Source organism: Vipera berus, assembly GCF_964194415.1.
Source record: "Vipera berus genome assembly, chromosome: 1".
Classification (NCBI taxonomy): Eukaryota; Metazoa; Chordata; class Lepidosauria; order Squamata; family Viperidae; genus Vipera; species Vipera berus.
This window is the reverse complement of record NC_138202.1, coordinates 119369165-119396125: the sequence shown is the minus strand read 5'-3', so window position 1 is coordinate 119396125 and position 26961 is coordinate 119369165. Positions and strand designations below refer to the sequence as shown.

General features: G+C 38.1%; 1 protein-coding gene across 1 annotated transcript; it reads right to left on the bottom strand.

Annotated features, from left to right (window-relative positions):
- Positions 1-1684: 1684 nt before the first annotated feature.
- Positions 1685-10725, bottom strand: LOC308672974 (rho-related GTP-binding protein RhoF-like; the record flags this gene model as incomplete). The annotated part of the gene is made up of 5 exons (XM_081336299.1): positions 1685-1852; positions 2555-2689; positions 3293-3402; positions 5965-6052; positions 10579-10725. 5 exons carry the CDS (start codon positions 10723-10725, stop codon positions 1685-1687), a joined length of 648 nt encoding a protein of 215 aa, XP_081192425.1.
- Between the last annotated feature and the right edge of the window lie 16236 nt (positions 10726-26961).

The window sequence follows — 26961 nt, the reverse complement described above, 5'->3', positions numbered from 1 at the left end:
GACTAATTAATCTGAAAATGTTGGACAAAGGTGCAGTTCGATAATTTTAAATATGGGTTTCAAGGCTATTTTTCAGAGTCTTTTTAAAAAATAAGCAGCATATCTAAAAGTCACTGGATTAAGGCAGGCTTCTAACATGATATACTGTGTACCCAGTTTTCTAAGGATTAGGTGTGCAGCTGGGATGGAAAAGCACTCAACTTGAAGAACCACGTTTGCAGGGTGGGTGGGTCCCTCCTTCTGGCTTTGTTCCTAGATTATCAGATGTAGTCTTGTGAATGCATTTGCTGTTCTTTTCCTTAGAAAAAGTAACTCTGGTTGCCATCATATCTTCTTTAGTGATAGGTAAATTTAACTAAACAACAACAACTTCCTTTTTATGACCCTGTAATCCCTTAATTCGGGGTAGAGTCGGGGTAACTGGATGGAGCTGAGCATTTACTGGCCAGATGCCCTTCCTGACACCACATGGAGTTCACAGCAGATGTTTTTTCTTTGCACCCTAGGAGAGAAACATCTGCCACCACCTAGGATTTAACTCTTAACTTTCTGAGAGGTGAGCGTCTTCACCACTAGACTACAACGCCACTCTGACAACAACACATACAAAACAACATTTTGGGCAGCCATCCAATTTACAAATGTGGGTAAAATTACCTATTTCTTGCAAATTGCTCTATCCATAAAAGACTAAACCATCATATATACAACACCTAATGGCGAAATAAGATTAATAAGCCAGTCTATGTTGCAACTGTTGTGAATTTGAAATAATTATGTATATTGCACAGTATGATCAATATACCACTTCTGTAAATCCCATTAGAACATGTTAACTATATACATTCAATACATAGAAATAAAGATGCAATATGAATGTCTCCTGCATAATTTCTAGTTGTAGGATAATACCATTATTATTCTTTTCTTTGATATACTCCTTGGAGGGTTTCTTCTAATTTTTCTATTCATCTGATCCAAAATACATGGTTTTGGAATTTTTCTTTTGTGTGTTATTGAAGAAAGCACTGGAGTAACTGTAATAATGTTTTTAGGAGACACCCTAAATATTGGAACAAAACAATAATTCAGAAATACATTAGAACTACTTTGAGCAATTCATATCCATTATTGTAGCTTCTTAAGAAACATTTGTTGAGTCTACATAGTGTAGATGACCAGTAATGAGGACAAGTAGGACATTGTGCACAACTTGAACATGACTAACACTAAAAAAATGTTTGTTTCCTGACTACTACAGTGAATTGCCAGGTACTTAATAAATATTATTTTTCCAGTTTTAGTCAGCAAAATAATAGAGTGCTATTGAGCTCTGGTATGTAGCATTAAGCATTGTGAATTTTACATGATGTAGTGTAATCAGTGTTTGAATATCTGATGACTTTACATGATCATTGACAGTATTCCATTTTGATTTAAATATTGGAGCGATCTTCTGATCTTCTTTACTATTGAAGGTGAACTGCTGTGCAGTAAATGGAATATTGAACCATTAGATTCAGGAAGCTTGATATTCTATGTAATCTTATTCTATCTATTTGCATATTGGTCCATCTCGGGAAAGTCTCCCAACATCTTTATGAGGAGATGTTATTCTAAAAGATTTCATCTCACTGGGTGGATATGAACATTTGCAAATTTTCTGGAGTCACTCAAATGATGGTCAGGTAAGGAGACAAGTCTTTTTGAGCCTTTGCCTTTGCTGTTCTTTCTTCATCCTACTCAAAGCTGCTCTTGAAGCCTCTGTGAATATGTCAGTGATATTTTCATGGTAGAGGGCTGAACACTCAAAATATGCAACTGCGTGGAGATTCCGAGCCAAGGCCTCTCCCTACAACAAAAAGAACAACATTGACATATCTTCTTAAAATTAGGGCAGGGTAGGCGATGTGTGGCTTTCTAGGCCTTGAACTGCAACTCCCATCATTTTGTACCATGGGTCATTCCTCTCACAGGTGATGAGAGTTGGGATTCCAACAACTGCTGCTGGTTCCTGATTTAAGGAATGGGTAGAATGGGTAAAGGGCAACTTACTTACAATACTGAGCTACAACAAAGCACAGATGGTATTTCAAGATGAGGATGCAATGGTAACCATTTGTCTGTGTAATTTCCAGCTATCAAGCCCAACTTGATGGGATCTGGCTGAATATTAGGGTAGGGAAGTGCATTGGATTTGATTCCAAAAATGCATTTCAGAACATGGAAGGGCATAAATGTAGCATATGCCTACAATTCTTTGAAATAGCTGCAACATTTCCTGAGACCATATGCATGCAGTCAAGGGAAAAGAAGAAGCAGCTCTAAGGAGTTGAAGACATGTTCTTTTGTACTTTCATACATTTCAAAGCATACTTTCTGTATTATTTCTGAAGTATCATTCAGCCCTGCTATTATTAGCACATTTTGTTAGCTTTGATGAGACAGAATGTAGGCAGAACATCACCTAATGTATTATGTTTTTTGGAGGTAAAGATCATGGCTGTATAGTGCAGCATGATTATACAGAACAGTGGGTGTCTGATTGTACTACCTTCTGGTATGTGATGGGTTCTAGTTGGTTTTGATGTAACTTCCTTAGTAGAACTTTGTCGTTCCTTAGGTCAGTTTTGCAACCAACTAGCAAAATTGGAATCCCTTTGCAGAAATGGTTTGCTTCAGGGTACCACTAAAATGAGAGACAGATGGGATTAAAAAACATCAAAAGTAGACAGATTTCAGGTATATAGAATCTGGTTTATTTTTTACTACATGTCTGAAAACTAGCAAAGAGCCTTCTATAAAGGATGTAAATCTAGAATGAATGAGTTTTTACTCAAGGAATTTGTTTTCATCAATGGTCTTTCAGTGGGAATGTACAGCTGTGAAAGCTGGACTCAGAGAAAGAAGAAGAGAAAGAAAATAGACACTTTCAGATTCTGGATTTGGAGATGGTTGCCAAGAGTACCATGGACTGCAAGAATAACTAATCAGTCTGAATTCTGGACCAAATAAAGCCGATCTGTTCTACCATTTAACAATGACTTGCACATTTAGGGCATGTGATCAAACCAGATGATGGACTAGAATAAAATGATTATGCAGGACAAAATGGAGTGAAATAGAAGAAAAGGAAGCAAACCCAAAAGCTGCATGGGTGTCCTTGGGAGAGCGGCAAGTTTTTCTGGTATAACAATTTAACTATTTTATTTACCGTAAGACACACACCTTTTCAATAGATACTGGAGCAAGCGATTTTCATTGAGCTCACACATTATGTTGGTCTTGTTACCTTTGTGAGGATGTTGTTGAAGCTGATGGGATTGGTGACATCATAGCATATGATCACTGCATGGGTCCCATTATAGGACAGAGGACGGAGTCTGTCATAATCTTCCTGTCCTGCACAGAATAATGTAAAATATATGTGCATTGATTAATATTTTATATATAAGTATCATTTACAACAGACATGTCAAACTCGCAACATCATGTAATGTCACGTGACGTATTGGAGCTTTTTCCCCATTGCTGGCAATGGGGTGGGCGCGGTTTCGTGACACGTCTGACCCGCGGGCCGGCAGTTTGACACCCCTGATTTACAATATACTGTACGCACATTATATGTCCCTTAGCACATTTTGCTTCCCATAATAGCCACAAGTAGCCATATTAATATATAAGGTAGTATATGTCCATCCTATATAATCCCTAAGTAATTTAAAGTACATGAAAGCCAAGCTGGATGACTTTGGTCCAGTCACTCTCTCTCAGCCTAACCCACCTCACAAGGTTATCACTGTGGGGAAAGCATGAGGAGGAAGGAGTACTAGGTATCTTTGCGACCTTGAATTATTTTTTAAAATAATAAAGGCATGGTAAAAATTTAATAAATAAAATAAATAGTATAGTCTAATACACATTGTTTTCTCAATCCATTCAGTGGAGTTTGCTTCTAATTAAATGTGTAAAAGATTGTGATTTTATGTTTTTGTTGATCACCGTATAATTTTCAGGGACCTTAAAGAACACACAAACACACACACACACACACACACACACACACACAAACACAAACACACACACACATACTTAACATTCTTAATGTGCTTCCTTTGTGCATAGGAGCATTCAGAGAAAAAGAAACAATAGTTATCTTCAAAACATTATAACCAGATAAACAACTTGCTTGAGTTGACTGGCTAGGATAAATGGTGACATTCTACCTTTACCAGATCTTTCCCTACTTAGATTTCTTTTTTAGAAATTCAGAAGTGGCAGAAAGCCATTCTTTCTCTTATTTCTTCTCCCACAATCTAGAGAAACACAACTACAACTGTTGACATGTACTGTGCAATCTTTTGTTTTCTCTGCAACATAATCCCCAGGATTCAAGGTATGAAAGTGGTACATCTTTTTTCTAGAGATGAAAGAAACACTGTTCTTTCAGCTTTGTTGAAAATATTTCTTTCATCTCCAGAAAATAACATCCAGTATCTTTGGACTGATGTTATAGGAAAATTTCAAGGTTCTAGAAATGGCCACTTTGAACTCCGAGAGATTCTCTGAGATTCTCTGTAAGGGAGGTTTTGTCATTTGCTTCTTCTCCACCTTGGCTCATTTTAATATATTTTAATGAAAGGAAGCATTGAAAGGGGCTTTTTGTTACACTTATCTGCCTCTGAAATACAGTTTCTTCAGGAAGATCTCAGTACTGTCAATAGATAGGGCAGCAGGGGAAGTGGGAGCAACCAAGGCTATAAAATGTATAAAAGTGGGGGCAACATTGGAAATGTATATTAAAAAAAGTATCTTGCTTATTATGCAGTGAAGGGAAGGTTACAGGGTATCCTGAGTGATCTACCTTCTTTGTAAGAGGCAAAATGTTTCTTTCAGCCATGCAGAGGAACTTCAGGGGAATCTGTCTCAACAGATGGATTAGACTCATTCTCATTATCATCCCTAGTCAGCATGTAGGCTGTGAAGCCCAGCACACTTGAGGGACACCAGCTCTGATAAGGCAAAATGTTCATTGCATGGTAGATCACCACAAGATTTCCTTCTTGGTAAAACATTGTGATGCATAAAGAGATCAGGTGATACTACCTTCCCAAAAGAGCAGAAAGCTTTTTGCTTGTGGGCTGCGTATTTCTGTCCATATGTGGATAAATGATTGTGATGTGTTTTACACACTTCCTAAAGAGAGCAACTATATTTGAACATAGTTCTTTGTCAAAATAAGCTAATACTGTAGTGAAAGATAATTCTTTAAATTAAATTCATCTCATCACCCCCACATTGCTATGTTTTAGGTTGCTTATTTTCCAAGCAAATAATTCTGCCGGATTAGCTGGCTTTCAATCAGTAGCCAAAAATTGTTGGCAAACCCCAGCTGCATTTAACTTCCTTCTGGAAGATGATGTCTCTATACAGGCAAAAGCTTGCTCATTCCTCTACTAATGCAATCTCACTGGAAAGATTTTTATTTCACTAATGCAGGCATGTTAAACAGCCGGCCTGTGGGCTGGATGCATCATACTGAAACTGCACCCATCCCATTGCCGGCAATGGGGAAAAAGTCACGATACGTCATGCGACATCATGTGATGTCGTGAGTGTTCTGTAGCGGGTTCTTTGGCACAGGAATGAAGACAAGGTAAATGAGTACAGGAAAACTCATGGTTTATTTCGTGCAGAATCAGAACTGGGAAATGGCTGCAACTAGCCACAATATATAGTCTAGCCCCTAGGCGGCAGCCAATAGGTTTGAAGCAACCATTGCCGCCTAGGGATAGCCAATAGCAGCACTGGAGACTTGTAGTCTGGGTTGCTGGAGAGCCGTTAGCTGCTCCAGTAACCCATGTGGTATTACTAATGAGCCCAGTACATAACAGCGAGTTTGACATGCTTCCACTAATGTATCTGTTTAAAAAAACAATGCTGCCGTTTTGACATATGCCTTACCTGCTGTGTCCCAAAGACTGATATGGACTTGCTTGTCATTAACGTGAAAGGGAGCAGAATATTTCTCAAAAACTGTTGGGATACAAACCTAGAAGAAGAAGATGAAGAAAGTTACAGTTTTGCTTAACTGAATATCTCTTGAAGGATTGGTTGGTCTGATACTATCCTTGCAAGGCTAAATTTTTCTTCCATAGCATCTATTTCCTTTCACATTATTTGTTTAAGAATATGTAGGCTGCTTTTCCAAACAAATCTTTTCCTACAAAGTCTTCAAAACATTTTGAAGAATGATATTTAACGTCTCTCTCAAAAAAATTCTAGCATTAATTAACAGCATCAGAAAACAAATCCCCCCAACAACCAGGGCTTTTTTTCTCATAGAACGCTCAGAACGGAGTTCCGGCACCTTTTTGGGATGGAACCTTGTAGGGTAGGCAAGGCGGGTTGTATGACATGTGTGAGTTCCGGAACCTTTTTCTTTTACAAAAAAGCACTGCCAACAACTAACAAATGGACAACACATCTGAAACAATATGTTGAATAATTAAAACAGCCAGTAGCCAACAAAAACAGATCAATTAAAAAGCTCCATTGGAGTGAGATGAGAAAATTAGCATTAGACAATCTGGAGAAATAAAAGCCTGTTTTCCTATAATAAAAAAATGTAATAAATACATAGCAAGGAAATTTGAGTTCTGGCAACAATGAAAAAGCCCATTCTCAGTTGGCCCAACCTGAGTAATATCTCACTGTGAGAGGGTGCCTTGAGGAGCACCTCTAAGTGATCCATATCCCAGTTATTGTTTCACCCATGGCCTCCCTGCCACAATCCTTGAGGGAGAAAGCATATTACCCACTTGTGCTGAATTAATAGTATAAATCTGGAGCCAATTTTCATCTGACTCTAGATTACATTTGGTAAAGCAAAATCCTCAGAGTTATATAGACAGATATTTCCAAATATTTTTTTTATTTCACAAAGCTATAGGAAAGTAATTCCTTTGCTTTTCCTTCTTTTCTATCTCTGCCACATGTCACCAATCCACACTGACTTATTTTTGCAATAAAACTGATTCAGTTGTCAACGCAACATATAGATAAAAGTAACCAAGATAAGATCACTTCAGCTTAGGCATGCAGATACTGATTTGTGGAGTCCTTGGTGTTCTCTGAGCTTGATTGTTTGCATGCAGATGTTTCATTACCCAACTAGATAACATCATCAGTACACTGGCGAGATGTCTGCAAGCAAGCAACCAAGCTAGGGGGCACCAAGGACTCCACAATTCAGCCCTGAGCTACATACATTCTCTTCTATTGGACACCTAATTTTTTTGTGGTTATTTTTAAACAAATAATTTTCAAGGAAGACTCTAATATGAAACTGTTAAATTATAAACTAATATTAAATTCTATAGCCTGCATCAGTGGAATATTGTATTGTATTGTATTGTATTGTATTATTTACATTACATTACATTGGGTGGGATGTAAAAATTGTATTGCTAATAGCTAATTGAATAACAATGAATATATGTTATTGCCAAGGATATAGAATTCAGTCCTGTGGTCAAATCTGATTTCCAAGGTTATCCCATCTTCCTGGCAGGTTCTGAAGTAAGGCACTGCACCCCCCCATGAGTGCATCACTTCCCCTGACGACACCTTCACCATAATAAAAAAGGACCAATTAGAGAACACCCATTGAACCATCATTAACATTTTTAAAGGAATCCAGTTTATTAGAGAAGAAAAAAACCAACAACTTGCTACCCATCCTGGACATTTTGATCAGCAGGGACCACAATGGCAAACTAGAAATGCAAGTCTACAGAAAAACCACTCATACAAACCAGGTGTTCCACTATCAAAGCAACAATCCAACCTCCCACAAGAGAAGCTGCATAAGGACTTTATTTAGAAGAGCCCAAACACAATGCAGCAACCCGCAACAGCAGAAAAAGGAAATAAAGCATCTATACAACATATACCAACAAAATGGATATCCACACAACTTTATCAAAAAGTACCTGACCACTCAACTCAACCCAACACAGCACAGCCAATACAAACCCTAAAAAGAATTTCATTGCCATACATCAAGAATATCTTAAAAACCACCAACAGAGTATGACAATCACATGGAATCAGCATAGCACACAAGCCAACTTAAGCCCTTCAAAACATCCTAAGCAAATCAAAAGACCCAACAACCCCAGAAGGAAAAACAGGAGTCATCTACAACATACAATGTAAGGACTACAATAACCACTATGTAGGACAAACAGGCAGAAGACTGGCAGAATGCGTCCACGAACATGGATGTATGGGTAGTTAGACATGGACTAAGTGCTTACTGTTTTCTCATCATATATACATGTAGCGTATACATCAATGGGCCTAATGAAATAAATTTTACTCAATGAAAATTTATACTGTAACAAATGAACTAATGTTAAAGTGTCACAAGATTCTTATTTCTTTTATGTAACCAATGCAAAGTCTAACTTTAAATAATAATAATAATAATAATAATAATAATAATAATAATAATAATAATAATAATAATAATAATAATATAAAGTTGGAAGGGACCTTGGAGGTCATCTAGTCCAACCCCCTGCTCAGGCAGGAAACCCTATACCATTTCAGGCAAATGGCTGTCCAGTCTCTTCTTAAAAGCCTCCAGTGTTGGAGCATTCACCACCTCTGGAGGCAGGTTGTTCCACTGGTTAATTGTTCTAACTGTCAGGAAGTTTCTCCTTAGTTCTAGGTTGCTTCTCTCCTTGACTAGATTCCATCCGTTGCTTCTTGTCCTGCTTTCAGTACAGGTTAATCTATTTGTCCAAAGGTTCTAAGTCAATTCTGAAATACAATAAAGCCAACTTGATTGATTTTCTTCCTCTTTTGTTTCTGCAATAACCAGATTTGTTTGTACTTGTCAAAATAATTTTATTTCAGGAAGTTTTCAGTCAAATATTTTATGTTCTATCCAAATCCTAGCTCCCCATCCCACTATCTAACAAAAATGAAATTTAATGGTGAAAAAAGTAAGGTTCTACATCTAGTCAAGAAAAAACAAATGCACAGGTACAGTATAGGTGGTACCTTGCTCAATAGTATTAACTGTGAGAGGGATCTCAGAGTCTTAGTGGACAATCACTTAAATATGAGCCAGCAGTGTGCCACAGCTGCCAAAAAAGCCAACAAGGTGCTAGGCTGCATTAACAGAGGGATAGAATCAAGATCACATGAAGTGTTAATACTACTTTATAACACCTTGGTAGGGCCACATTTGGAATACTGCATCCAGTTTTGGTCACCACGATGTAAAAAAGATGTTAAGACTCTAGAAAGAGTACAGAGAAGAGCAACAAAGATGATTAGGGGACTGGAAGCTAAAACATATAAGGAATGGTTGCTTATGTATGTCTAGTTTAATGAAGAGAAGGATGAGGGGGGACATGATAGCAATGTTCCAATATCCCCGGGGTTGCCACAAGGAAGAGGGAGTCAAGCTATTCTCCAAAGCACCTGAAGGCAAGAGAAGAAGCAATGGATGGAAACTAATCAAAGAGAGAAGCAACCTAGAACTAAGGAGAAATTTCCTGACAGTTGGAACAATTAATCATGGAACAACCTGTCTCCAGAAGTTGTGAATGCACTAACACTGGAAGTTTTAAAGAAAAGACAAAAAATTTTCTGAATGGTATAGGGCAGACATGTCAAACCCATGAAGTCACGCGCAACGTATCGGGACAGTTTTGCCATTGCCAGCAATGGGGTGGGTGTGCGGCTTCTGGATCTTTGACACCCTTGGTATAAGGTTTCCTGCCTGAGCAGGGGGTTGGACTAGAAGACCTTTAAGGTCTCTTCCAACTACTACTATTATTATTAATCCTGTTCTGCTGTACTTAGCATATCAGAAAAATGCTGTAGTTAAGTAAAGTGAATATAGTTAGTGCTTTTTTGTTAAAAAAAAGTGCTGGAACTCACACACATCATACAACCCACCTTGCCTACCCACACCACATGGTCCAACCCATACAACCCACCTTGCCTACCCACACCACATGGTCCAACCCAGCCAACCAAGCCACACTCTGACTGTGGTGGTCTGGCACCTCATGGCTCCTCCTAGAGGAGGCAGACAGTGCCGGAGGGGACCCCACTCACACCGTACTGCCAGTGGGGCATTTTCAAAAGCAAACCAGGATAGGAAGGGGAACAATAGGAAAAGAACACAACTCTGGAAAATCTGTCAAAAAAAAGTGCAGAAACTCTGTCCAGTGCATTCTATTACAAAAAAAGCCCTCAATTCAGTAGTATTATTAGTACCTTTGGTTAGAGTCTATATCCACAGAAAAACTCCAGAAAGATTTGCTACCACAATGCTTCAGCTATTTTTCCATGAGAAAGGAAGAAGAAAGTTCCAGGTATAAGTGCTATGAGAATTTAAAACATTTCAAATTTAAGAAAAATAGTAGGCTTGATAGGATCTATTCTACAGAAACTATATTTGAATAAATTATCTTGAATAAGAAAGATCTTGACAAAAGGAAAGATCTGGCAGTAGGAAATGTGAGGTTGATATTATGGATAAAAGAAACTTACCTTAGGGAATTCTCTTTTGACAAAGACCATGAGCATGGACGTTTTCCCACAACCTCCATCTCCTATTACCACCAGCTTGATCTCAGTAATTCCTCTGGTCTCTTGTTTGGACCCTGACTGCCCTGGAGCCTCTTGACTTCTTTGCATGTCTAACAATTCCCAGGACACTTCAACAAGGTCTTTTTGAATGATCTAAGAAAATGAGCCATGAAGATGCCTCTTCTTTCTGAGTAGTTTTCTACTCTCACATTGCTGCTTATTTCCTGTCCTTCTGTAGCTTAAAATCAAAGTCTTCAGCATAGCAACTATAGGTCATAGAGTCTAAGATTAGGTGTGGCTGGAATGTGAATAGAGTGGCTGGCACAAGGAAGAAAAAGCAAACAGGAAGGCTGTTACAGAAGCAACCACCCCTTGTATGACAAAGCATGGAAAACATAACGATAAAGGATAGATAGAGGATAAAAATATGTTATAAAATAAGAACTCATAATGCTGCCTTAAATTTGCCCCCACCTTTTAAGTTATTATTAAGTTATTTTAAAATGTTAAATAGGTAGTTCACATGCAAATAAGATATGCTAACATTCATCTTTTAGCATGTGAATAGATGTTAACATGTGGATGCAAATAACAGGTGAACAGCTATACTGTGTCTTGGGAGAACATGTGTAATTATTTGTAATTACACAATCTGGTCATTTGTAATTATTTACACAATAAGAAACATTTCTGATTTATATATGTGTCACATATTTGTGATTACTTATAAGCTCCACTTCAATACGCAGTGGAATAAGAAATGAAGCATGAATAAGAAATAGTGTATGTACAAAGACCTCATTTAAGCGGGAGTAGTGTACATTGAAAAGAGGTGTCAAAGGACAGCAGCACGGTTACTGGTGGGACAATATTGGAAGAAGGATAGTTTGCCCACTATAGAAGAATGGGTGTTTAAAGTTTCGAATCTTGCAGAAATGTCTAAGATTTCTGCTTATTTGAAAGATCGTTCACAGGAAAGATATATTTCAGTTTGGAGGAGATGGATAAATTATATTCAGAACAAATATGGGACTAAAAAGTTCCATTTAGCTTATGAGTAGATTTTAGTGGGATATTGTTATTGGTACGTTGTTTGTAGTTATGTTAAAAGGGAGTTAAAGCACATTATGAATTTGGTTAATTGTATATTATGCATAATTTTTATTTAGAATATGATTATTGTAACTATAATCCTGTATTTAGCTCTGGGAAGTGGGGGGGGGGAAGTGGGTGGGTTTGGGGTGGGAGGGATTTGGGGATATATTGTAAAATTTTGTTTTTGTAAAACTCTTTAATAAAAAAGAAAAAAAAAGAAAAGAGGTGTCAAAGGGAAATAGTGCATGTGCAAAATATTATACAGTATGCAGAGATCTGTGCATGTACATGATATTAATCCTATATCCACATTTATGCTTGCGCATAGTTCTTCAATCTTTTGATCCAAAATTTATTTTTGAGAAAAACTGATTGCTTCAAGATTCCCTGACAGGATGGACAGAAGCTTGTTGACTTTGCAGACCAGTGCTCTGGGCAGTTATTCCAGATACAAAGAGGTACCAGGTCAAAGGTGGCTTAGCCTTCCTTGAACTCAGTGCTTTGTTTGATGAGGACCTGTAGACCAGAAGAGGTTGATCCAGGAGAATTTAGTCCATTTCTGTTCTTTCTTTTGCATTCTTCTTTTAAGTTCAGCAAAAATGCACTGCTCTGTTAATCTTAATGGGCCATTAATCTCGCCCCCAAGGCAAGTAGTTTGCTGTTATCACCACAAGATACTCTGATCCTCAAAACCAGTCTTTAAAAAAAGGCTTGAATGAATGGAAGAGGCACAAGGAAATGTAAAATTAAAGTTTTTATTTGTAATTTACACATTTTAAAAACTATAAGGCCACCTTTTCTGTTATAAGAAACTCAATAATTGAAATGCATCTAAAACAAAGATTAAGTAAGTACAGTATATAAAGTAGCAAATAATATTGTTCAGAAATCAGCATCTAGAGAAATGCTATACTTTGATTATAATTGGACAGCCAGAGGTTTAGACTGGATTTGGCATTTTTATCCACCTATGAAGTGCTTCTCAAAGAACTGGGATAAACAGATGTTGTTTGGTGGTATAGACATCTCAGGATGTAAACTATTCCAAGTAAAACTACCTTTTACAATTAACTAATGGTGATTTAATCAATGCCAATTATTTCTAAAGTATTCCACAGGATAGAACTGATTTGTTTTGTAAAGTGCCTTTTGTCTTGTATGTTTAATATAGCAGAGAGGAACCTCACTAGTCCAACTTCTACTAGACTTATTTGCAGGTCAGAGAAAGTTTTATTTATAATACAGCTAGTAGAATTTACAGTAATATGCACTTTTTACAATCAAGTCTGTAAAAAAGTGATAATCAAAGAAAGAGATGGAGTATACAACCCCCTTGCATGGTATATTCATAGCATGGTGATGATTAAAATAATACATGGCGTGGGCCAAATAGAAGTGAAGATGTATCTCTCATTCTCCTAAACTTGAGTCTTTCATCCAACTGAAACTACATAGTAGAAGACAGGCAAAAGATAAGTATTTCTTTTCTCTTTCTCTTTCAACTCACAGCAAGACTCTGGAACTTGTCACCAGAAGATATGGTGAAGGCTATTGGAGGGGAATAGTCAAATAAAAAAAGAAAAAAAAGAAAAACAAGGCATTTTGATTTCTTGAATTCCAAGAATCAAAATCAACATAGGGCTGGTTACAATCAACAATTATTTTTCAAGAAAACTATTAATATATAGTCATGATCTAGACATACAGTAATTTACTGTGCAGATGCAGTTCCTTTGGGGATAGGCAATGGTGACTGAACTAGAATTGCCAGTTTGCAGCTTTTCATTTAATTTCCCTTTGAAAATTATGAGGACTTAGAATAGCTTTTGCTGCTTGGGTACTCCAATTAAGTAGTCACTTATCTTACTGTAAAGCAGAACTGGAGCATACAGCAAATTAGGTCAAGATGGTGGGAAAGAAAAATATATGTGCATACTCTCCATCAGGAGGGAGTATGTATAAAAGGCAGTACAAATTTTCTGAGTTGCAACCAGCTGTAGAATCAAAGTCAGAGGTGGAACTTGCAGTGTTATGACTCATAGCACAACATAGCTTATCAGATGGAAGATTCTGAATCATACCTTGGTCACTCCCAGTGTATAAATTGCAGTGCTGATTCATCATTCATCAGCATGGCCAATCCCAGATGAAATTATTTACAATTTTTTCCTGCTTCCCTTTTTCCTACCTTATGTCATGTTCCAAAGCTCCAAGGTTAATTGGTTTTTATGTTGCAGTTGTAATAAATTTGAAGGAACTAAGATGTGTGGTTTGGATTAGCTTTTCACTGTTTCATTTTGGTTTAATATTTCTATTTTTATTAATAAGATATTGAGAAGTGAATTTAAGATGTGAAGGTAATGTTAAATTATGTATCAGTAATTTGGAGCCAATTGATCTGTGATGGAGCTTTGGGTATATCAGTTTTAGGATATATCAAAGAAGATAATAATGTGCAGGTGAAAAGGAAAATCTTGGATTAAAGAAATATATTATCAGCATTTGAACTGACCCTGTAGAGATGTAGCAAAAGAGTGATCAACATGGCTGTATGTTGTTAAATTTTACAATGTTATGTTGTTAAAAAAAACCTACTTTCTAATGCGACTCTCGTGGGAGGGAAATTTGTCCAGGATGTTTGTATTGCCTGTCTTGCAGAAGTAGCTGCATACACACAAACACACCATTCAGAATCACACTGAGGCTATCCCCTTCACCTACCTCCATGTAAAGCTCTCCAGGCTGGTTCTTGGTCTGTGGCACTAGAGCCTTTACATGCATACCTTCCTGCAAATTCCATGGGGGAGGAAGTTATGCAATTTACAGGTGATTTTCAATTCATATGCCCTCACTGCGGAGGTAGCAGGAAAGAGATCTCAAAAACCAAGCCCTGACTATGTTGCATTGGTGGACTCATAGTGGGAGTCCTAGGGCTCACTGTGTACATAGAAGCATAGAAGCACCCATTAAGTCTCCCTGAGCAGATTAATTCTTAATCTTTTGCCAGTAAAAGTGTATCACCCACACTTATATGGCACAAAGGGAAGATTGTTGGAAGTCAGCGCCCACCCTCCCTCCTAGAGAAGGAAATATTTTGGGGAATATTAAAAAGGCAGAAACCAGCCCCCAGTTTCCCTGCCCCAAGCAGAAACTAGCTTTTAGAAATGCAGATTTGATAATCCATTCAGAAAGACTGAAGGCAGGAAGGCTGGAGCTAAGGGGATTAGAAAAACAAAGACTCCAAGGACAGGAACATGATTTTTAGGACACAATAGGGTTAACCCACCATCATTAAAATAACAAAAGGGCACACTCAAGCTCAGGTCAAAGTACATTGCACAGGAATAGGATGACCTTGGGTCCCATACACGTTCTTTGGTATTCTCAAAAAATAAAAATAATGCCCAGTGATTTATTTGGAAGTGTACCCTCCTTTCCCTTGTATCCCACAAGGGAAATATAAACAAAGATACAAAAGAACATTCATCCTGGAGGCTAGAAGGAGTGGCAAACAGCAAGTTCAACAGCATGCTTCCTAGTAAAAGCCTATTTTGTGATTGAGCATGGCTAACTTGATCACCGTTTTATGAGAGAACTCACAATATACTCTCAAAAGTCTGAACGTGCCTTTGATCTAAAATGTTTTGAAACTTTGAGGGCATAACTTCAAGAAATTTTGGGAATTGGTAATGAGGGACACCTCTTAGGTTTTAGAGATTGATTCTGTAGGGTAGTATTTCTTAACCTTGGCAACTTCAAAGTGTGTGGGAGTTCAATTCCCAGAATTTCCTAGCCACCACCTTAAGTTGCCAAGGTTTGGAAATCCTGCAATAGGGAGAAGCCAAACTAGTGGGTGCCCAGGCCCCAAGGCATACAGAGCCTTATAGGTTAAATCAACCCTTAGAATTGTACATGGAAACTTTTTGGGTTAGTGGGGTAGAGCCAGAAACACCAATGTAGTACGACTGGAGTAGTGTTAACATACCAACATATGGGTTGCTGCATTGGGGGCCAAATGTAGATCTTCATAGGCAACCCCATGTAGACTGTTTTACAGTAATCCAATTAGAAGGTGACAAGGGCATGAGATACTACCCTAGTTATCTCTATCTATACTTGATCAGCAATGCTTAATGTCTTAAATGTTATATTTTTATACATTAACATCTGTGAATTGATAATATAGTCTTGCAGGCAGAACTGTCAAAGATCAATTCTTTGTATGACTCTTTTTCTGAGTTTAAAATGAATGAATCAGTTTTCTGTCTTTCATGCATATGAAGGACAGAAAAATATACTGTAAAATTCAAATGTATTTATTTTTAAGGCACTGTATAACTACTGTTATTGCAATTCTGAAAATTAAAATTCTGCTTTGGAATTAAACTGATGTCCACATGATGGCAGCAAAGCCTTGAATATGGTTCATAGCATCACTATGAAAAGCCTACTTACAGGTTAGTTTTCTTTCTTCTGCAGAAAGAAAGAAATGTTGCTGTTAAATACATCAGTTTCAGATATTTGCTGATGGGACCTTATACATGAGAGTAGCAGTTCCATGAAGGAGCATTAATGTATTTTTCCAGCAGTGAAACTGCAATATTTCAAAATGATGTATGTACTCTACTGTAGCAGTAAGAATGTTATGTCCCCATACTTCAAAATCTGCACAAAAAAAGCTGAATTCTCTTTCTAGCTGAAGAAATTTAAAAAACTGAAATAGTTTCCATTTCTTTTCATATCACTACGTACACAACTGAATAGTACAGTGACCATATTTACTTTAATATAAAGAATAGTCCTTTATTTCAGAAAGCTGTCATTTAGATTTATTTCATGTAATTATTCATTTTCCTGGTTTTGCTTTTGTAAAGAAGTTATAAACAATTACTTTTTTATAATCCCTTTGAACCTCTTTCAGATTTGCCCCTTTTTCAGGTTTGTCATTTATTTTTTCCAAGAAAATATGGTTAGCAATTACATTGTTCAAAAAGAATTTGTTTCCACAAATAAAAATGTTCAAATATTGACACTCAGGACTTTAGAAGGGAGGGCAAAAGAATCATGGAGTGGCTGTGTAATTGAACTCTTCCTTCTTTCTTACACATAAAAGGGCTGGGGCTTATCGTAGCTGCCATCTTCACTTTCCATCTTTTGTTTTTACAGATATCTTTATTATATTTAATTAACAATCAGTAAAATACAAATTAACATAAAGGGGAAAAGGGGGAGGGAATAACAGGACAGATGAAAATGTGACAACAGAAATCAAAGAAATGTAAAACAAAAGTGACTTCCAACTTTTTCCAATACAAAGATAAAAATATAACAACCTTTCTCTAGTTTAAATGAATATTCAGTAATTAATCTATCTTAAAATACTAATAGCAACACTCCAAGAACCCAATATTCAGATTATATTTTTCTAATCCTAACCACAATATTTCTCAAGTCAGATCAGATGTAATTCTCAAATCCCAAAGTCAAAAGATGATTTCTCTCTTTATCTTGTAAGAAATTTAACAGTGGTCTTCAAATCGTAGAAAATTTAGTCATATTATTTATGTCTTCTCTCCCCATACCCACAGATACACTTGATTTACATACAGTACTGACTTCAACTACTGTATGCATTTTGGGAACCATGGGACATTCACTACAATATATCTGGAGGGAATTAAATTGGGGAGGGTGCTTAAAATGAGTAGCAAATACATCAGAACATTAAATTTTGGCATATGAGTATGTACAGAAATACTTTCTGTGATTTTCTCTTTGTACGAGAAAAGGTCTTCAGCTACAGTTTGGTTTCTTATTTATTTAATTCAGTTTGTTTCCTGTCTTTACTGCAGTTGAATAATGAAGAGGGCTAACTACACAAATCTGCATAAATGTTGTTGTTGTTGTTAGTTGTGAAGTTGTGTCCGACCCATCATGACCCCATGGACAACGTTCCTCCAGGCCTTCCTGTCCTCTACTATCATCTGGAGTCCATTTAGGCTTACGCCTACTGCTTCAGTGATTCCATCCAGCCACCTCATTCTCTGTCGTCCCCTTCTTCTATTGCCCTCAACCTTTCCCAGCATTAGGCTCTTCTCCAGTGAGTCCTTCCTTCTCATTACATGGCCAAAGTATTTGAGTTTCAACTTGAGGATCTGGCCTTCTAAAGAGCAGTCAGGATTGATCTCCTCTAGGACTGACCGGTTTGATCGCCTTGCAGTCCAAGGGACTCGCAGGAGTCTTCTCCAGCACCATACTTCAAAGGCCTCAATTCTTTGGTGCTCAGCCTTTCTTATGGTCCAACTTTCACAGCCATACATCGCAACTGAGAAAACCATGGCCTTGACTATACGCACTTTTGTTGGCAGGGTGATGTCTCTGCTTTTTAGTATGCTGTCTAGATTTGCCATGGCTTTCCTCCCCAGGAGCAGGAAAGTAAAATCTGTCACTACCTCTGTCCATAATTCTTCAGGCATTCTGTCTACCAGATCTATTTCCTTAAATCTATTTGTCACCTCTACTGTATATTCGTCAGGGATATGATTTAGTTCATACCTGAGTGGCCTAGTGCTTTTCCCTACTTTCTTCAGTTTAAGCCTAAATTTTGCAATGAGAAGCTCATGGTCTGAGCCACAGTCAGCTCCTGGTCTTGTTTTTACTGATTGTATAGAGCTTCTCCATCTTTGGCTGCAGAGCACATAGTCAATCTGATTTTTGTGTTAATTGTCTGGTGATGTCCATGTGTAGAGCCCTCTCTTGGGTTGTTGAAAAAAAGTGTTTGCTATGACCATTGTTTCCTCTTGACAAAATTCTATCAGTCTGTGCCCTGCTTCATTTTGTACTCCAAGGCCAAACTTGCCTGTTATTCCAGTTATCTTTTGGCTTCCTACTTTAGCATTTCAATCCCCCAGGGCTTCATAGAACCGGTCAATTTCATTCTCTTCAGCACTGGTGGTTGGGGCATAAACTTGGCTTGGGTCTGGGATATCTGAGGGAACACCTGCTGCCGGCATCAAGTTCCCTTCGTCCTGTGCGCTCCCACAGGGAGGGCCTTCTCAGGGTGCCGCCGGCAAAGGATTGCCAGAGGGCGACACCCAGGGGGAGGGCCTTCTCTGTGGGTGCACCTGCCCTTTGGAACCAGCTACCCATAAAGCTCAGGACTGCCCCAGATTTTCGTTCGTTCCGCCGGGACCTGAAGACCTGGCTCTTTGAGCTTTCCGGCCAGGACTGAGAACTTTTAATTTTTAACCTATTGCAATTGGGTTTTTAATTAGAGTTAAGGGTTTTAGATTTTAATTAAGGATAATTTAATTTATTTTAATTTGTTATTAACTTTTGTATTGTTATATTGTTTTAATTGCCTTGTGAACCGCCCTGGGTTCTACGGGAGAAGGGCGGTATATAAGTTTAAATAATAAATAAATAAATAAATAAATAAATAAATAAATAAATAAATAAATAAATAAATAAATAAATAAACTTGAACTACTGTGATATTTAATGATTTGCTTTGGGTTTGAACAGAGATCATTTTGTCATTTTGGGGATTGTATCCCAGTATTGCTTTTCCTATTTTTTTATTGACTATGAAGGCTACTCCATTTCTTCTGAGGGATTCTTGCCCGCAGTAGTATACCTGATGGTCATCTGAATTAAATTCACCCATTCCTATCCATTTTAGTTCACTGATTCCTAAGATGTCGATGTTTAGTCTTGTCATCTCTTGTTTGACCACGTCCAGCTTGCCTTGATTCATGGATCTTACATTCCAGGTTCCTATGGAGAAAAAATCTTTACAGCATCGGACTTTCCTTTCACCACCAGACATATCCACAGCTGAGCGTCCTTTCGGCTTTGGCCCAGTCGCTTCATTCTTTCTGGCGCTACTAGTACTAGCCCTCTGCTCTTCCCCAGTAACATATTGGATGCCTTCCGACCTGAGGGACTCATCTTCCAGCGTCATATCATTTTGCCTTTTGGTACTGCCCAGGAGTTTTCATGGCAAAGATACTGGAGTGGGTTACCATTTCTTTCTCCAGTGGATCTCTGCTATGACCTTTCCGTCTTGGGTGGCCCTGCACGGCATAGCTCATAGCTTCATTGAATTACGCAAGCCCCTTCCCCACGACAAGGCAGTAATCCATGAAGGGGTCTGCATAAATATAAGTAGAAAAACTATTTGGCAATCCCAAAATACAAATGTGTAAAGGCTAGGAGAAAGAGATGCATCTTAATTGGTCTTCTAGAAGTGGAGGAACCAAAGGCAAGTCCTCAGACAGCCTTTCCAATAAGCAGAGAGTTGAACTTGGCTACTTTAAAGAAATCCTGCTAAGATTCTTACAATGTAAACCTCAGGGGATTTCTATAATAGGTATAATGATTTTAGAAAAGTATAATAATAGATCAAAGTGACTGCATAGTTCACCCAGTGCTATCTGGGTTGCAAAAACCTGCACGGTTGTCAATGAATGGCAGGATAGAGTTACTTTGCTGCCATGTAGTAATCATTTTGGTTTTGGTGATCCAGATTTAATATTGTAGCCTTAAAGGAACTTTATATAGTCAAAGGATTTTTTCCCCTATGCACTTTGCAAAGTATTCAAGGTTGCTCTTTACTATAGAAGAAATTTTTCTGGAACAAATTCCTGGTCAACCACATTTCTGAATAGGTGAGATTGAAATTTGGGCTGTAGGGGGAGATCATGAAAAAGGTTCAGGCTCATTAAGCCACCAAAGATTTATGGTCTGTTAGCAAAAAATAGCTAAAGTTGACTCCTTTTATTTTTAATGGCATTGGTTGCCATTGTCCTCTTGGGAGATGTCTTCTTGACCACCCAGCCTAGGCTGCAGCTTTACTATCACTTAACTGAATCCCATTCAAGTACTAATCAGACTTTACCTTGCTTAGCTTTTGAGCCCACAAACGAATCAACTTTATGCTGCTAACATGCCAGATAAAACTAACATTCATAGCTTACATGCTGCCACCTGTTGAGGTGGAACCAAAGGGAATGGAATGGAACGGAACAGAACAGAATAGAATAACAGAGTTGGAAGGAATCTTGGAGGTCTTCTAGTCCAACCCCCTGCTCAAGCAGGATACCCTATACCAGGGGTCTTCAAACATGGCCCTTTTATGACTTGTGGACTTCAACTCCCAGAATTCCTCAGCCCGGCACGCTGGCTGAGGAATTCTGGGAGTTGAAGTCCACAAGTCGTAAAAGGGCCAAGTTTGAAGACCCCTGCCCTATACTATTCAGATAAATGGCTGTCAAATCTCTTCTTTAAAAGCCTCCAGTGATGGAGCACCCACAACTTCTCAAGGCAAGCTGTTCCACTGATTAAGTGTTCTAACTGCCAGAGACTTTCTCCTTAGTTCTAGGTTAAATCTCTCTTTGATAAGTTTTCATCCATTGCTTCTTGTCCTATCTGGGTAAACATACCCAGTTCCTGCAACCATTCTTTATACTGTAAATTTTACTTTCCAGTCCCCAAATCACTTTTGTTGCATTTCTCTGGACTCTTTCTAGAGTCTTAACATCTTTTTTGTATTGTAGCAACCAAAACTGGATTCAGTATTGCAAGTGTGGTATTACCCAGGCATTATAAAACAGTACTAACACTTCAAATGATCTTGATTCTATTCCTACACATATTCCTAGGACTATGCTGGCTTTTTTGGTGGCTGCAGCACACTAATGGCTGATATTTAAGTGATTGTCCACAAGGACTCCTAGATCCCTCTTGCAGTTACTGCTATCGAGCCAGGTACCAGCCTTAGGATTTTAGGAAATGTGAACTTTGTATTTCAGGGCTCCATCCCTTTCCGAGTAGTAGGCAATTCCAGTTAGTAATTTGGAAAAAGATTGGTTGGAAGCAGGTGGTAGAAAGCTGTTGATTGGCAGTTGGGTGGAAGCAGTTGGAACAGTTAGAAGCAATTGGGTGGAAGCACTTGGAAACAGAAATGGTTGGAAGTGGTTGTTTATTAGTAAGATGTCAGGCTTCATTGTTCTTCTGCTGTTCAGCACCCACATGACACCTCTGGTTCAAGGTAAGGTATTGTTTGATCCCTGAAGGCTATTAAGAACTAGATGAAAAAGAACAAATTGTGTACAAAAAGCTATATTTTTGCACAGTGCAGTTGCCGTTTCTCCAGAAACTATCTTGCTCTGTAGGGCTTTGTTTATGACTCTGAATGTGGGGACAGTCCCCCAGAAGGAATAATCCGACAAATAAGCCTATCCGGTTTCAGCTTGTATTCCATTTGTGGCCCATCCCGGAATGGGAGGCTCTGATAACAATATCTCACACCCTATTCACTTATAGGATATTCCATTGCAATGCACCCCACTTGGTATTTTCTTTAAAGGCTCTCTGAAAATTACAACTGATGTTAAAAAAAGCAATGTGTTTGCTGATGACTCGAAGCCTTGCAGGCAAATAACACTAATTCTCTAGGTAAGTATACTGGCTATTAGTAGGCTTTCGAGTACAATTCAAAGTAACCTGTAAAATGTTTTGTGGCATGTTGCTTGTATGTTTCCATCTTCTTCAAATAGAAAAGATCCATCTGGTGTATTTGCCTCAAATACGGATGTTGAAGGTTTCCCTCTTTCTGTGAAGTTCAAAACAAGGGTGCTTTTCTACAATATTTCCCTCCCAGAAATCTCAAAGGCACTCTTCCTGATGGCGTCTAGGAAGGCAATCAAGGCACAGCTGTTTCACAGAGCTTTTAATCTTTATAGCTTTATAGTTGCTGCTAATCAGAGGACACGTCAAGTAGACAATTTATGGATTTTGCAATATATAGTGGTGTTTATGATTTTTATCAGTTATATTGTAAATGACTGACAGTCTTTTGAGGAACTGGGTGGTAAATAAATGCTGCAAACAAAAAGCAAACTGGTTTTCTGTGGCATCTAAATCAACTAAAAAGGACTGTACAACGTGTTCATTTATAACTGATCTTTTTTAATGTTGGTTTCAAGTGCATCCCTAGCAGAAATAAAGCATTTCACTTGAAAGCTGTCTCTTGATGAAAGCATTTCATCATCATTAAATGCATGAGGTTTTTTTTTAAATCATTCTTTTTTTTAGTCACATGTTGTAATTTATATTTAGGAAGTCTTGTTTTGCTACCAGTTCAATTATGTCAAGGCTTTTTTGGATTTTTTCCCCCAAGAAGTGAATAAAATATAAAAATATAAGCATATACTACATATACTAAGGCCTAGCTGTAGATTGTGCAGGGTCTTGCTGGTTTAATGGAATTGATCAAACTGAAACTGTTCTAGAAATAAACACTAATTTCATGATTTCATCCTGAAAAATTCCAGATTATCTCTTTGTACGTACTAATACTGATATGTGTAAGAACATCAATACTTAAATCATAGTTCTCTGATGTGATAGAAGTTAACTTTGCATGCACTCCCTTTTTAGTATATACTGTAGAATTTAGATCCAGAAATACTTGAGCTTGTAGAGCAGGGGTGTCAAACTCGCAATGTCCCAAAGTGACGTGACGTATCGTGACTTTTTTTCCATTGCCAGCAATGGGATGGGTGCGGCATGATGCATCCGGCCCATGGGCTGGCAGTTTGACACCCCTGTTGTAGAGGCAGAAATTTTGTGTGTGTGTGTGTGTGTGTGTGTGTGTGTGTGTGTGTATTGCACAATAGCAAAATATTATTTTTCTGTATCTAGGCAGCAATCTATTACAATGTGGCTAAATGATTTAATGAATATTCAGGACATGATGTGTGTATGTGTAATTGTATATGTATTTGTATGTGTATGCATGCATGTATGGATAGATATTTTTTTCCTGGAAGTTCTTGTTGCATTCCTTTATATCTTCTTGCCATTTTAGCAGCATTATCACAGGACACCTCTCTGCCCTTATTGAAGTCATTAACACTTCTAACTGTATTTTTCCTTAGTTTTGTTGAATGAAATTGTCTCTGAACAGTATTTAATTTGGTTACTGAATGCCTACTTTGATTTTCCAAATGAGCCCTTCCATTGTTGAGCCTCCAAGAGACCTTTCTGCATCCAAAATGAAATATCATCTTCATTCACGATACACCAGAAATATGTAATATTCACTTCTGTATAATATGTATTACAAGGTAAATGACTACAGCTGCTGTAAACCTCATCAGCTAACACTATTAGGTCTCTTCCTGTTCATTGTAGTTACATAATTAATACTCAGTATTTTTCCTCCTTAAACTGGTGTTTTAATCCTGTGTTCCAATATTACCAGGTAATTTGCACATGAAGAATACAACTATAATTGAATGTTGGTGGGTGGGATATATGTCCCTGTAACTATGCTCTCTCCACTTCTTAGAAATTGTCTGCATTTCTCTTCCCTCTTATATTTCTGAGTCAGTGGCAAGCTGTTGGTTTGTTGATCAGAGTGCAGCATATTTATATTATTTGCATAGGACTCAAGAGGCAAAAGGGCAGGCCAAGAATGTCCACACCCAAATGAATATGAATATATATATATATATATATATATATATATATATATATATATATATATATATATATATATATATATATATGAAAGAGTTAATTAGCAAGGTCCATTCAAAAAACCTTGACAAATACTTAAACATATATGTATATATATATATATATACATATATATATATATATATATATATATGTATATATGTATATATATATATATATTGGAAATACCAAGTAAAGGCCCACATCCATTTTCCCCAAGGGTCATTTCAACTTTGCTGTGTCTGTGAAGTTCATAGAATTTCTGTACTATACTTAACAGCATATTTGTATTTTAATTATGTTGTTTTATAAATACTTTATTAAAATTACAATAACTAAACTGTTCAGACTTCTCTTTAACCATCTGTTTGAGCATTTTTTTTTCAGCCTTTGTATGCTGGCCTTTGCCTGGCCTCTTTTCCCCTAACTATAATGTTATCTCTTAAAACAGCATTACTTAAAAATGATCACAGAATAAAGCTGATGTGAGAAAACGTATTAGCACATGTTTTCAATGACATTTCTTCTTTTTTATTTTTTCAATCAATTTGTAACAGTTGCTTCCCAGAGTGATAAACATCCAAGAGATTGTCCTGTAAAAGCTTGAAAGCATTCCTTGGTGGAGCAGTGGGCTAATGCCTCCTTAAGTAACACCAGCTGCCTGCAATGAGTGCAGGTTCGCATCCCACCAGGCTCAAGGTTGACTCAGCCTTCCATCCTTCCGAGGTAGGTAAAATGAGGACCCAGATTGTTGGGGGCAATTAAGCTGACTTTGTAATAATGCCGCTTGGGAGGGGGTGTGAAAGCCCTAATAAGCAGGCATATACATAGAATGAAGGCTACTGCTAAGCTTGTAAGCCGCCCTGAGTCTTCGGAGAAGGGCGGGATATAAATGGAATTAAAATAAAATAAATAAATAAATCAGTGGAGAGACATGCCTCCTTGCTGGTTAATTGAAAGTCCGTGCAAAAGGAAAAGAAAGTATCTGCCCTAATGTACACAGACAAATTCAGATAACCTTTATTGTCATTTTTTCCCCCTGTGGGCACAATGGCATACATTAAAAATGAAATTTAGTTGCTTGCTCTCAAGTGTACACATACATAACACACATTTAAAACATACCACATGCAACATATGTATAGGCCTACACCCTTATATATAAGTAACATATAAACATATAAATATTAATCACAGTAAAAATAATTCTGTTGTAGAAATTCTTGTATGGCTACTGTTGTGTAGCCGTTCTTTGCAGGAAATAAGAAAGATGGAAGATTGCAAACAGGATCATGCTTTAGGAAAACAGGAACAGAACTGAAACAGAGGCTGCTGTGCAGCTACTTATACGGTTGGCCACTAGGTGGCCAACCGTATGATCTTGTTAGAGACAAGAAGTCTGCTTAGTCAGTGACTGTTACACAGACACACCATTGAGCGACCTTAAGCAGCATTCAAACAGACACATGAATCAGTTCAAGTACAAATCCCAATACATTACATCCCTCCCCCCTAGAATGTACACACATTATTTAAGAATATAATCTTGTAGATATTGTGGTGGTCTACGCGACCAGGCAGCTCCCAGTCTATCAGCTCATCATCCCCTAGGACAGTGATGGCTAACCTTTTAGAGATTGAGTACCCAAACCACAACCAAACCCCATTTATTTATTGCAAAGTGCCAGGGGTGCATCAGCATTATGGTGCCCTTGGGGGGGGGTGCAGGGAGGCGCTTCTGAGTGCCGCCTCTGGCACGCAAAAACCAGGGGCCCAAAAATGGGCCACCATACTTCAAGGCGCTGATACAAGGCGCTGCACCACACAAGAATGGGGCAGGGCTTGTGAGTATCATGCAGGCACTAGCCCCACCCCATTTGCAGCACGTGCATGCTTGTGGCCCCGTGCACGCACGCATGCAAAATGCTTCCCCCTCCCTTTTCTTCCAGTCCACCAATCGACAATGGTTGGTGGTCTCTGCTTTACCACCTTTACTTGAGCTTGCTAGTCAGCCGCTTCGCCTCCAGAGGTAGTTGGGGCTCCTGCTCTGGGCGGTGGTGGTGGCCTGATGGACCTGCTGCTGCTAGCAGTGGTGCACATGCCAACAAAGAGGGCTCTGAGTGCCACCTCTGGCACGCGTGCCATAGGTTCGCCACCACTGCCCTAGGATGTCATGCCCCATAATCTGAGACGCTGTGACTTCCATTTTTAGTTTAGCAGAGCCTGACTTTGTGTATCTGCTTAGCTGTCAGTTTATCATCACAGTTCTCACTACGATTTTGGCAACTATCCCTTTCTGTAGCAGTTTCAAGTAGAACTGCTTTTATATTGCCTTAGCACACACTTTCTAGCAGTGTTCATGCTGTGCCCTTTGCCCATCCTGATACCTTTCTCAGCATTTCCAGCAGTCACCAAGTGTTGCCTCAGCATTGCTGCAGACCTTTGCTCCCCTTCAATTTGAATTCAATTTTTCTTTAAAGGAAAAAAAGAGAACATAAAAATACAGATAAAGCAACTGCTGTTGTAAATCTTGTGGCCTTTGCTCCATCATGATTATGTCCAGTCTAATTCTGTTCATGAAGGTAAAATAATGTAGAACCCCTCTATTTCTTAAGTTCTTTTTTGTATTGTTGGCTGCTTATTTTTTTAAAATTATTTATTCACAGACACCTATAAATCTTACCTGGTTACTGCTTTTCTTAGGAGACTGTGGGAGACAGAAAT